The sequence below is a fragment of the Ischnura elegans genome, chromosome X, assembly GCF_921293095.1.
Source record: "Ischnura elegans chromosome X, ioIscEleg1.1, whole genome shotgun sequence".
NCBI lineage: Eukaryota > Metazoa > Arthropoda > Insecta > Odonata > Coenagrionidae > Ischnura > Ischnura elegans.
Genome location: NC_060259.1, coordinates 57,010,096 through 57,024,611, shown reverse-complemented (window position 1 = coordinate 57,024,611; position 14,516 = coordinate 57,010,096). Strand labels below are relative to the sequence as shown.

Below are 14,516 nucleotides of genomic sequence, written 5' to 3'. Positions count from 1 at the left end.
TCAACCATCAAAACATTGACCCTATTGGAAAAAATCAGCCGATTCCATTGAAAATTCCAATTGAAATCAATTGAAAATGCCAATTTTCAATGGAATTTTCTTGTTTTCAATGGAATATCCAAAAATTCAATCGGATTTTCAAATTTACAACTGAAAATACGAATATTCCATTGAATATTAGGAAATTCAATGGAATTCGAAGAAAAGATACAATTGAATTGTCAAGTATTCCATTGGATTCTCAAATTTTCAATGGAATTCCCAAATATCCTATTGAAATCTCAAATACTCCATTGAAATCTCAAATACTCAATTGAAATAAAAAATACCGTTATACCGTTATTCATATGTTTACGTGCACATGGTTGTTGTGGTCAGTTGTGGTTAATTTTTTGCTTGTGGAGAAAAGACTATTTAGAATCGTTGTTATTTAACCTGTGCTTGATCCCCACAGCGTTGTTTTAGGTCATTCGTGTGTTTCTTCCGTGATATAGTGGAAGTCTTGATGTGATTGTTGTGCTGTAGTGTGTTCATTTAGTAATGTATCGTTTGCCTTCAGTTTTTTGACTGGTAATACTAACGTTTGTGTTTAAAATGTAAGCATATTTATATAACTTAATTATGCGTACGCGCGTTACGTCGCCGACAAACAACTACTAGCATTGTCGGAAAGTGTGTATCACGCAGGTTTGTTTGTGTGAAGTGAAATTCCCGTGTTCTTGTATAAACATGAGTGACATGTTTCTGTTGTGAAAAACAAGTTATGTTGGCTTCATGTCAAACCAGAAGTTTATTTATCAGTATTTTAAAGAAGCCTTTCTTAGATAAAGACGTGTGAGATATTTGTTGGTGAAGTTGTTATCGCTAATCGCGGAAAAACGTCTTCTTTTCGACAACTATTCAACGTTGTTTGAACTGGTAAAAGATGTGGCTCTCATGGTATAGTTGTTGTTCTGATAATCATGGCAAAACTATACAGATTTTCGATAACTATTCATGATTGTGAGAAGTGATGTAAGATGTGGAAAAGCCCAATTAAAGTTTTCATGACACTGCTTCTAAAAATATTTCAACTTTAATTTTTGTTCACATGTTTTATATATTCAGAATTCGGGATTCGTGAAATTTAGATGTTAAGTATATTCTACCTAATAATAAGTTTACCATATTGGATGTATTAATGTATTTGTAATTTTTTCAATTGAACTGTTCCATTGAAAAGTGACAAATTTCAATGGAATTTTTTTTCAATTGTAAAAATTTTCATTTGAACGGTTCCATTGAAAATTTTTCAATTGAACTGTTCCATTGAAATTTGTCACTTTTCAATGGAACATTTCAATTGAATTTTTTCCCATTGAATTTTTTCCCATTGAATTTTTCCAATAGGGGACACATGAATAACTGACCCTGGATACTGTTATCTATCCCCTGGCTCAGAAAGCTAGAAGTCTATGGTTCAGCTCCCAGGCTTGATAAATATTTAGTCAAGGCCTTTCATAATAATTATGCTCTTCTAGTTTGAAACATATGAAAAAGGACAAGAAGATGATACATTCTAATATAATATCATGCGTCAAACCAATACATTTCCTAGACCATTGGTAATGGCAGTGATAGCACAACATAATTTCAAGACTAGGACTATTGAGTGAATACGCCAAATTTCCAAGCTCATGAACAAAATATAGGAATAATTTATTTAAGAGGAAATTGCATAAAACTCAAAATAACAAGTACTTTAACACTTCAAGAAATTGCAAAAACTCCATGCCTCCGAAATCAGATGGGAAATTCTTAAATATTCTGTTAAGAAATCGTAGAAGTCATACTTAGCTATAAGATCAACGAAATATGAGAAAAATACAGTCCGTTAAATAACAAATAAAATTACTTTTACCCCAGGGAAAAATATATAAAATACCAGTCACAAACCTGATTTGAGTGTCCATAAACAGAAGCCAGGCTGCGGGTAGTCCTTCCAGCTGACCAGTTTCGCTATTCTTAACAACATGAAATTCATGCTGGACATTGGTGGGATGCCCTATATCTGACGGCCCGTCGGTTACAGGCCTCTTCCTTGAGAATATCTTACCGAAATTCATATTTGATTCTTTTCATGCCCTACTTTTGGTAGAAAATTTTACAATATAAATGCAAAACACATTTACTGTCTTCGTACAAATCGATTAATCACCACAAAAGATGAGCATACACATGCACAACTCATCAACAGCAGTAACATCCGTGATGAGGAACGAAGCACTTCCGTACATCAGTTATCCGAGAAAACAATTGTCTCATCAACGATTTCACCTAATTATTTTCTGAAATCAAGACTATTAATGACTGATTAAGGTACGACCACTCACCAAATTTCGTAGTTCTTATCCAAAAGACCACTCCCACTTCAATATTATCGAAACCTGACTTCCTTGATTGACTGTCGGCTCGAAAGCGATTGCTTTGGTGGAGATGGGTCAGACGTGACGATCGCCGAGGACGTGAACGATTCACGTGAACTATAACTCGACCGCTCTTTTTGAATTGCATTTTTAAGTTTCCATGAGTTCACCAAATTTATCTCACAAATTATGAAAGTACCTGGTTCTTACTTCAACTTATATCTACAGCATTCAAATTAAGTCTTTCACTATTCCGATTCTTCGAAAATCTACATCACAATTCTGTCTCTAACAGAATTTTCAGGGTACGAAAATTGGACAGTTAGGAGTAATATGTATTCGTCCCGATAAAGGCAAATGAGTTTTTTCAGTTGACTTTTTGTTCTTAAAATAGATTAGCAGATGACACCGTAAAGGTGTACCACTGGCTAGTCTGAGCTTAAATAATTATCTGAGATCATTATTATTCACTTAGCCATAAAAATGTTCCGAAACGCATGGCATTTTAGCAGAAGACCGAAGTTTGAAATCACCATTACTTTACAAAACATCGCCGCAAAATAGCTCGAAACATAGATTTGCTGTATTTCTGGTTAGTCTCGTCAGATAGTGTACTTGATTAACGCTAATGTTTCCAGATGTTGATGAACGATTTTCCAGTTATTTATAATATTTTTATTTTTATGGGACTCATAATCTTGCGAAAAAAAATATCTAAATTCCTATTTTTCTAAAAAAATCTTCAAAAATCGCTTTCTGAGGATAAAATAATAACTCCAGCACCCCAGTGCGTGCATAATTCACACATGACCAATTCACCCATGAAGATGCATATGTATGTTCATGAATTCACCTGAATTCACCAATGACCAATGACTGATCCGTGAATGGGCGTGAGAAAACATTCAGAACGCCAACACACTAGGTTGGTTTCTCGAGGGGCGAGCTAGACTCGAAGGCGTTGCTCTTAGGCCCACTAATTCCTATTAGGTTGGCAGCAGCTTACTAGTTTTGCTATGCCATCTATCGTTAATTATCTTGAAACGCGAGGGTAATTCAAATGGCTGAAATGACCATTGTGGGATTGTGGTCTGCGGTAGAGGTGTCTCATTTGTATATAAAATACTTTTTTTAAATGTACGCATAGTATTTTTTTGGTAATTTATTAGATTTGAAATTAAGTAAAAATTCAATACTACCATATATATATATATATATTTATTCTAATAAAATACTTTATTTGAAGATATCATTATATCACCTCAACAAATGCATTATATTGCAAGGCACAACGGATTTAGCAGTAGGCCCCTGGGAAATATAAGTAAAACCATTTTTCCCTGTTTTCTGTTGAACATAAAATAGTTGATTAGGCTCATACACATTACATGTTTTACTGTAATTAGTTTGGGTATTCTGTCTTTTAAACAGGGGAAGATTAACCCTTTGCAGTCCAAGTACACTTCCACTGACTGTAATATTATGCTATAGGTTCAATTAAAAAGTTCATTATTTAATAATTATCCATGCGTGACATTTATGAAACATTTCCCTTATATAACCATGTGTTGTTGAGCTTAACTTGACGTTGAACCTAATGTTTGCACCAGGCCTGTCGAGCCAGCCTCAATATTGGACCACATAAGGGTAAGGTAGTCGAAAGTAGGGGATCACAGCTTTCTGTGGCTCCTTGTTGGTATGCACTGCCCCTCAGTGATAATGCATCTGCATCAGTGGTGTATGCAACTATGGGGGTTACGTAACTATGGGGGTTACGTAACTATGGGGGTTACGTAACTATGGGGGGGGGGGGTAAACATCACCCCAAAGCCTCTGAGAATGAGAAATAAATTTTATGCTATACTAATGTTTTTCCTGTTGTGATGATTTCCCACGAAATTACATGAGGAACCCAAATTTTAAGTGCTAAAATGATGTAAAATATATTTCCAGGCATGTCATTTTTCGAAAAATTTCCCTGGACCCCCATGCTATGCCCGCCCCCCCTCCAAAGCAAATTCCTATTTACCCCATAGGTCTGTGAACACAGGTTTCTTTTTTACTCTCTTCAATTATCTCTAAACATAGAATGTTCATCAGGTGAAAAAGGAAGTAGCATTTAAGAGCCATCTTAATAATTAACCCCTTGATTCTCAGATTATCCTCAAGTTTCACCACCGCTTTGAGGGGATGTCCTCAGCATTTTTAAAGATACAGCAGTGGTGGAGTCAAAACAAATGGTATTATACTGGGTGCAGGGCTACCCTAATATCAGTGGCACAGCCACAGTCCGGACCCCCCCTAGAACTATAAAAACACAATTATTTTCCTACATTAAAGAAAGAATATTGAAAAATCATGAATTTACAAAATATTTCTTTAACAAATGAAGTTTTTTCGATTATGAAATGAGTTAAAATTAGTTTACAACCCCATTACTTAGTACCCTGTTTTTCATAAATTTTCCCCACTGGTTTTGGACCCCGCCCCCTCGAACAAAATTCCTGGCTACGCTACTGCCAAATATCTATGATTAGCCCTACCATCAGCAAGATAATTTAAGCACTCCCCATTCAATATTTTGTAAATTTTATACCACCACCTACCTGTAAAAAAAATGACAAGCAGCAACCTACTTTCTCATTGGCTCCCTAGGAATCCCACTAGCACTGCCTTGGTATTAACTCACCTTCCCTATGAATACATGCTGACATATGGCGTGTTGCATGTATACCACAGGAAAAAGTGTGAAACCTGCAACTCCGAAGTGTTTCCCAGCAACTTTGAGGCGGTGCTTAATTTCTAAAATTTTAGTTACTGGTACACACATTTAATCCACACAATTTTCATATATATAACCCCTTAAAATTTCAAATGTTATTAAAGTTGTGGTAAATTTCTAACTACAATAAATTGACAATACAAAAAATCCCAGCTGGACTCAGTGGTGGTCCTCGCCCGCCAAACAAGAGGGTTTGAGTCTGGCAAAGGAGTTTGCTCCCATCAAGGGCATGGTTAAGGTCGTATGTGTATTTGTTAAAATTATTGAACACCCTGATGTAAAATGGCCAATACGTGCTGGATTAGACAGTATAGGAATAAATAAATATGGAATCATGTACTACCAAGTATAAAATAAAATGATAAAATTTTTTGACATGGCCCAATTTTCCCCGAGAGGTCTTAGAATGCCGTTCCGGTCAAAATTAAGTACCACATTGTATTACTACAAGGCAAGGCACCTTATTGTTTAAGCTCATGAATATTTGGAGGTTGCTTTTCTATATCTCATCACCTCTTCACAAAGGAAATGCAATAAAGGCATTTCAAGAATAGGAGACTCATTACCACACACCAATTATAGATTCAAGGAGAACTGATATCAAACAATCTAAGGTTACACACATCAGCTCCCCTTCCCCTTGGATTAACTTTCCTTCCCCACAAAATCCAGGAATTTGAAAATTTGGGCAAAAAAATACTGATTATTCCAGATAATTTTGGTTTCCAGTTGGGAGTCATGCAGCAAATAAAATAATATTTTAAGGAAGTTCACAATCAGAGCCCTCAATTCGACAACAAAATTAAATTTATTTAAAGTATTATTCACATGATTGAAGACCCATCAACAATTTTAGAAAAGGTGGCTCATGTGAGGCCAAAAATTATTTCAATCCATAGCAGAAAAAAATTTTCATTCTCAAATTTGTCCAAGTGATGATCCCGTATAAACAAGCAAGGTCAGTCTGTCAAATGGCTGAATTTCAACCTATTGCTGAATCTTACTCTAGTTCGCATCAGTCTGCAAAAAGGTAACAGCATCACTTATCTAAAACTTATTCCATCCAACATCATATTGATACAAATATGAACAAATTGATTTTGAATGTGTGAAAGTGTAACAATGATAAGTGAATAATAACTCCTCTTGCATGGAAACCTTAGTTTAAAGGAAGTTTATCTTCATTATTACTCTATGACATTTTCACTACTGAATATCATGCAAATGCATGAGATGTTTCACAGCAATGGAAAGTGATGTCCTATTAAGTATGATAGATCAAATGGAAACAATATGCAGGGACAAATTTAAAGAGTAGAGTAAATTTCAATTGAACAGATTGAATAAAAGAGCACTGTTTTTATTCACTTTGAGAACGTTTTTTTCACAGGAGCAGTTGAGAATACTTAATGCAACTAGCTGATGAATAAAGGGCAATTTTGCATTCATGGTTGATTTACAACGATCACACACAGAAAAAAAGTCAACAAAAAAATAAAACACTGGATCTTTAAAAAATTGCAATTTAATGAGCAAAACAATGGGTATGCTTTATAAGATTGCAATGACAGGAGCAGAATGTAAATAAGATACAGTAAACCATAAACAATTTATAAATTTCAATGTGGTCACTTTCCTATTAAAATAGTCCTCAACTTCCTCCACTTCCAAATGACTAATATTGGAAGTTCAATGATCCATTTTTTCCACTTCCTTGTTAGATAACCACAGTCCTCATGGCCTCTAACTATAGCAGTAGTAACATCCTGCAAGGGCAGTGGATCAGTTCCTGCACATTTTCACACCAATAAATCCTGCAACAGCTTCCACTGTAATGTCTTTCAGGCAGGTTGAACTTTTTTTAAGGGCGAGTATAATTTGTTGACAGTCCAAGGAACAAGGGAAAATCCAAGCAGCATCATGAACAGTGGGCCAACCCTTTGGCTGTTGAGTGGATGGACTTTTCAAGCTGAAGTTTATAATATCTTGCTACCAATAGAGAGGGAACAATGCCCCTCCACATCACTGCAGAATTGCACACTCACGCCAAGGGTTTCTCATGAGAGGGAAAAGGTAAACGTGGTGTCACCAGCATTTCTGAGGCTGCATACTCCACAAGTGATTAGTTTAAAAAAATAATTCCATTAAAAATAACTCTTTCCATCAATACTGTGGCGTTACATTTTAACAAATTTTTATTTGAATAACTTTTACAAACCACAAGTACAAAAATAAAAACTCCACAACCGAGGTTTCTAAGCGTCTGCATCATCAACTGGGGATTAGCAAAAATGTACACTGGCAGGGTAGAATAACATGGGAAGAAATACGAGAAATAGGTGCAGTTTAGGGATAGGCTGATATTCAAGGACAGAAATGCAGTATACACAAACTTGTATTTACAGGAGCCACAGCCAAGTCACTATGCAATTTTGTGTCCATCATCAGTATATTTTAAGCAATGGAGTGAATTTACAGTCGTTGACTAGGAGCTCTTCTATTAATGCATGAAGCTGGGAGGTATGAAACATTTTTTTCCGCCGAGTTTTCAATTCTTTTTCCAGGATAAAATTAAGATTGCCTATACTCTTTACCTTTATGTTTACTGTGTCTCCTTTTGCACAGGTAATGGGTGCACTCTCCCATCTATGATCCTGACCTAACCTGTACATGACAGCATTGATTTTAACTCTAACCAGAGGAGTTATGACAATCAATGACTTTGTGACTGTCAATAACAACTAATATTTTTCATATAACAATCCACTGACAAACCATTGGACTAGTAATCTTATGTTCCCCTATAATACATGGGCCATTATGAAAAATCAATAAGTAATCTATGGTTATTCGGGTGTATGAGCTTGACTACCCCAAGATCATGGTATCAAATTCTAGTTGATGCATTAGCGTTAAGGTTTCACTAATTACCTATAACAGTAATTATAGTTGGGCATAGCCTCCTTGGAGCAATTTTAATGCCAACCTCACACTACTGCAGCATGATTGCAGAGGAGCCCAGCACTATAATGGAAGACGTCATTGAAGTTCCTCAATGAACTTTTCACATCCTCCTGCTATGAAATATCATTTAGAGAATACAAGAGAGCTCTTAATTAGGCTTATCTCTTAAAAGGTCCTCATAATTGATACCAGATTCAATTCCAAACACATACCTTTGAAAAGCCTAATCGGTAAATCAATTTTATTTGAGAACAAGAGAAACAATTGGGCAATAGTAAATATTGTCATCATCAATTTAACAGTAAAAGCTTAACGTTCCTCCTAACCATTGGTGACAGTACAATACGTCCTTTTTTATTTCACGCTAAAATGACGAAAAGATAGCAGCATTCATAGTCTAATTGCGACCATTTTACAGCAAGAAAGGCCCAAGTGATAATATACTATATAAAATGTGCCATCCCATACAAGAATGTGAAAAATGTGGCATGCCATGTCTAGCATGGCACCATCCTCAGAAACTTGGCTATAATCAATCAAGAGCTGTCACAATTTACATGGGCCATTGAGAATTCAATCGAAGAAATTTTTTTAGAGGTTATTTAGAAGTTCATTGAATAATGCAAAGACAAAAACAACCATTATTGAGGAAAAGCAATCAAGTTAAAAAAATTGGGGAGAAATTTTGGTTGCTCATCTGCTTTTGAGGATTTTACTTAAGCACTAATTAGGCAGGTCCTTACATTTTTTAAGAAGGTAAAATGGATTACATAGGCTTTACAGGAAGAAAGGGCTCCAGAACTTCATCCATTGACTTTGCCATTAGATGCAGTCATTTTCCATTAGAAAATCGGCAGTAAGAATATAACAGACAAGATAGAATAGCCAAATTGAGATGATGGATATTGATGGATTTGGCAAAAAATAAAGATAAAACAAACACATGTGCAGTGCTAAACATCTGCATGTAATTTGATAATTTCAGTTGGCTCGACATTCAGGTGAGAATCAAGCCCAATACTTTCCATTCCTCAAATATCCAATGGTTCATGCAACCAGAGATGCCTAAGAGATTTTAAATAGTTATGCCCAAATCAGGCAGAGTCCACACACATATATAGGCAGAAGAAATATACACAGCAGTCAATGAGGGAATTACGAACATTCTCTTTGAGGGGTCAAAACAAATAATTACAATTTATCCATAATGTGACTTTTACGAGGTAAAAGATTTATACATATGTTCCCTTTATCAGGAAAGAGAAAATATCATGGTGCATTTGACATTATTGCGATGCACACTTCTAAATTACATTTGCTAAAACCTCATCTGGTTTGACCTCTGCAATTCTTTATTATTAAAAACCGAGGGAATTTTTTTTGTTGCATAGTTCGGAATATGACAGTTTGCAATTTATTGCTATTCATTCAGTTAAAGAATTATTGCTAATTACTGCACAATATTACACCAATATCTAATATTCTCTGCCCTGGAATACTATTATTAGGGTGCCCCCACCAGTATGCAGGTTGATAACAGGCACATTGTAAGTGATGACCACAGAGAAGGCCCTAATGAATATGTATACCATCACTAAATGAACACTTCACATTCACAATGAGTAAGATAGGAATAAATGACAATTTGAGAGCCAAGTGAAGATCGATAAGCATTTCATAGAAATACTATATGAAAGCATTGGAAACATGGAGCATGGGCCTCAAAATCAAGCATCTACATCAACATTAGTCATTTATAAATAAAGTGGCACATAGCAAAGTAATTTAATGGTCTTTTTATCTAGAAGAGAGCTTAAAAGAGAAAATCATAGCCACTTAGTATATTTTAAAATGCCTATGATTAATCATAATGGCGTGACAAATGAGTTGAAATTCCTAGGGGATACACTTTCTGAGGTCAGGGATAAGTTCTTATTGATAAATACTTTTTTCACGTGGTATCGGAGCTATTCAGAACTTCATATTTACTAGCGACTCATTAAATGCTGTTTTAGTATCGCAAAATATTTTCGAAGCTCAAGCCAATCAACACGTTCAAGTATGGAAATTACTTCTATGTACACAATGAATGATCAATATTAATGCAACATGCATAGTCAAAGACTTAAATGAGATTACCCTAATTACAGTTTTACCACATTAAATTTTAGCCCAGAAATTCACTCCCACACACGATATCACTCATTCTCCAAACAGTACGGCACACCAGACCAGATATTTCACAGTGCACTACCTCTGAGGCATTCAAGGGTACATCGAGTGCTTAAAATGGAGGGTAGCTGTATTCAAACTTTAGGAATCAAAGGGTGATCTAGCTTTTCACAGGAATAGCCTTAAAAAAAAGTAGGGGACATACATACACTCCTTCCCTCACTTCCTCCAAGGATTTGCCCATATTCAGTGAAAAAATTTGATAAGGTAGCAAAATCAAATTTTTTCATCATTTCTTGAAAAATGGACTACCTACAATGGCCAGATCTAAGAATAATCATTAGCAAACCTGCTTCTTCTAAACTGATCCATTTCTGAGAGCATTAGCAAATTTATTTTAGCCCTTTTAAAGCTACTTCCATCTTCTATTATTAAAGAAGCACCCATGGGCATACCCAGCAAGGGATAGGAGGGGGCAGCCGGTCCCCCCCAGAAGCAAAAATCGCAAAAGTCTTTAAGGTAAATCAGGACTGGATTGAAACTTAAGTTTTCAACACATTTTCTTTAAACCCACGAAAAATGATATTAGTATAAGACATGTAACTAAAATAATGCTTTTTCAAACAAATAAATTTTAAAACTGCTGTTTTAGTTTTATTAAAATATTAGTTTAATTTACCATTCCCACGCTTAAATGTTACAACTTGAACAACCATACTTGTCCCCCCTAGATTTGATCCTGGGTACGCCCTTGGAAGCATATGTTTAAAATTCAATTGCCCCCTATGATGATTTCCACTTAACTATTTTTATATGCATGCGCCTTTATTACTTTTTGAGAGAATTGCAAATTTTTATACTTAATTCAATCACTTGGTTTTTCCTAAGGCTTCCTTTGGTCGGAAATTTGATTGACAATGATCACAGAGACATACACTTTTCAAAAGTCAAGAGAGAAGGTCCACAAGCATAAATACATACTACTGAATAGAAACAAGAGCTCCTAAATTTCAACATTATTAAATGAGGAAATTAAAAGAAGAAAAAAATTCACACAATACAAGAAGATTATCAACAATGGAATCTTCATTGAAGCAAGGACCTAGATTGGTGAGGCATATTTAACTAAAGAGTAGGTAGAATTCAGTGGTATCATGGCAAAATTTGCACTGCCGGAACGCACTTATAGTACAACAATTCATACTAGCAATTCACCCAACCACTAATTTTTTCAGCAAATATAGAACAAACAAATAAAAAAATTGTTTTGGTTACGAATGTATATATTAGAAATTTTGTGGCACCAAAATTGATAAGTGTTATTTGACTATAATGTATTTTCTTAACCAGTGCCGGAAGGGCGTTCCAGCGCCATGACACCACTGGTAGAACTGCAAACTGAAGACGGGACACAAATGATGTACACTGATAGTGCTGGAAACAGTAGGCAGAGGTATGACTGAATAAGATGTCATTATACGTTTTATCATACGTCAACATTTAAAGACAGCAAAAGCGACATCTGAGAACACAGGCAGGATAGAGGCATAACATGAGAGTCAAATGATAACTTATTAGTATCACTATGCATTGTATATATGTATTGAACCAAAATATTAAACTATATTGGCATGGGCATTCACACTACCAGAAAAGGATGACAGCCGAAGAGCAGAATGAAATACAAATACATTTTTAAAAATCAATGAAACTATGGCTGGAGACATTCCAAAATGCCTTCATACGATTAAAAAAACGCACTATGTCTTTATCCTGCTACTCATGCAGTCACCCTTTACATTTTACCACACACCAGCAACCATAGGTTTTGAGATAGGACAAACATAGGTTCAGATGCATCACCTAACTTTCATGAAGAACTGGTCAAAATTTTACACTCACAAAAGAGAGAAAATGCAGCAAAACTATCCGAAAACCAACTGGCAGGAAGATAAGAGGATTTTAAAGGAATACGATACGATGATTGGTGGCACTCTGGATTTCTGATGCAAAATATTGAAAGGCAAATGTAATTTGATTTTTATGAGAATAATAACAAATGCTGAGAGCCAGGTGTCCAAAATAACAATTTAATGATCAAAGCAAAATTAATATGTTAGGTGTAATGAATGAAGAAAATGTGACTATGAAAAGTATGGCTACTATGAGTGAATACATAACACATGACCATATCACATATATATAGAGAGAGAACAAGCTTACTATGAATTATTTATAGGAGAATATCCTTCTAAGGCACCGAGTGAAGATCTGAAGATGAAAAATTCCATTGCAAGAGAATTACTGCTCAATGAGGAGACCATCACAACATTTTTATGCTAAAGAAGAATAAATATTAGTGAAAGTAAACTGAATCAAGACTAGATGAGCCAAAAGATACAGGCTAATAACAATTGTCCACACTAAAATGATATTAAAATGCAAGGCTACGAATTTAACAGTGAAAAATACACTTCTCTTTGGTTCAAATTAACTACTGTAGTCTGTAACAATAAAATTTATAAATAAATAAATTCTAGAGATTAATTTATTGCTGCTGATCTAAATGCACTAGGCATTTAGGGAAAAAGTATGCATAACCTATATTCACAAAGCCTCTGGCCTTCAAATTCACAGACAGCAGTAATTGGCTGGCAGCATTTTATTTCTTCATGAAAAGCAGAAATGTATATTTAACTTTAAAAATTGTCAATTGGACAAATATAACAGTAAAATGGAAAAAATGCTGAAATTAAAATAAGCTAAGAAAGTGCCATGAACACTTCTTACAGTATACAATCTTTAAAACATAGAGCTGCTTGCCATGCAGGAAGTTAGGCATGCTGGTAACACATTTCAAATATGTACTTAGGAAAAATAATGACAGTCATAAGAGCAATATGAAAGCTGTGAAAAATAATTAAATTTGAGTATAATAATTTTAGTTACATTTTATGAAATAATCTGCTAATAGGCACCTCCCCATAAAGGTAAACAACAATGAACTTTGAAGGAAAACGCATGGTGTACTTAACACAGTGCAATAAACAACCAAAAGACCCCTTGTTCCTTAATTCCTTTCAGTCATAAATTACAGTGCCTCACTACAAGTTGGAATTTTCATTAATTGTTCCCACCCTTGATGCAGTTAAAAATATGCCATCTATTTAAGAATTGCAACACTAATATACTACAACTTCCCTACCTTATTTTTCAAGCCAATCCGGCATTCAAATGGCTGAGTCGAATGTTGAATAATTAAAAAATACACTTCACAAGGTGTCTTTGATCAATGATAGCACAATGTTGCTTCACGCTGTTGGAACACTCCTCTTACATTTTTTTTGAACTCCACAGGAATACCCTCAAGGATAAAATAATTATCCACTTTCACCTCAAAAACGACTCAAATCTCTTGATGGAGAATTAACTTATTTCACACATCAAATGTACCACATCATACTAATAGCACATATCTCCTCCTTACATAGTTATTTTGGAAACTGCACAGTACAAAATACAGATATACCACAAAGATTTGCACTTTCCTTGCTATCACTTTAGACTACCTCCCACAAGAGATGAAGCATAACAACTTAAGCACCGGACTTAAATATTTTTGCAAGAAACCTTTTAAAAAAATATGTGCCCATTCTGCAAAAAAGAATTACTGTTATCAAGCAGATTTTTCAAGAGATTATTCACTTTACAAACAATTTTACTTGTGGAGATTTTTAAGAGACAAAATGTTTGTCAGGTTAGTGTAGGCTTCACTCGTTTACACATGGTAAATTTTAGCATAAATAATATTTGGCACATAGTCTAGTGAAGGACATTATATCAAGCACAATCACTCATTCAACAGAACAGCAATTAACGAAAGCAAGGGGCAATGAGAGCTTCCATTACCACAGAGTTCTACTTCCTCTAAACTAGAAAACTGTGGAATAGCTTTCATTTATTTAATACTTAAAAATATCACAAGTTCTTGCCAGTGAAGGAAAAGCTGAAAATCCTTCATCAGCTTGTGAGACATTTAAATATTGGACACACATACCAGCAAATTGCCAAACTAAGAATCCAACACTTTTTGAAAACTGCCACAGCTAATAAAACAATCGTTGAAGGACAAATTCACAAGTCACTGAGAAACATTAAAATGCTGAATGTGAAATACCGGAGTAGCCAAAACA

General features: G+C 34.9%; 1 protein-coding gene across 3 annotated transcripts in view; it reads right to left on the bottom strand.

The window, feature by feature from the left end:
• LOC124170834 (serine/threonine-protein kinase PAK 2) overlaps nucleotides 1-2,483 on the bottom strand; it is a 34,968-nt gene extending 32,485 nt beyond the window's left edge. The window contains exons 1-2 of one of the 3 annotated variants that reach the window (XM_046549819.1): nucleotides 2,373-2,483; nucleotides 1,936-2,127 (exon numbers count right to left, since the gene is read on the bottom strand). In XM_046549819.1, coding sequence (XP_046405775.1) covers nucleotides 1,936-2,105 — 170 coding nt within the window. In that variant the 5' untranslated portion in view covers nucleotides 2,106-2,127; nucleotides 2,373-2,483. Of the gene's footprint in view, nucleotides 1-1,935; nucleotides 2,128-2,215 lie in introns of all 3 variants that reach the window. The other 2 variants (XM_046549820.1, XM_046549821.1) reach the window with 2 other exon arrangements.
• Nucleotides 2,484-14,516: the final 12,033 nt, after the last annotated feature.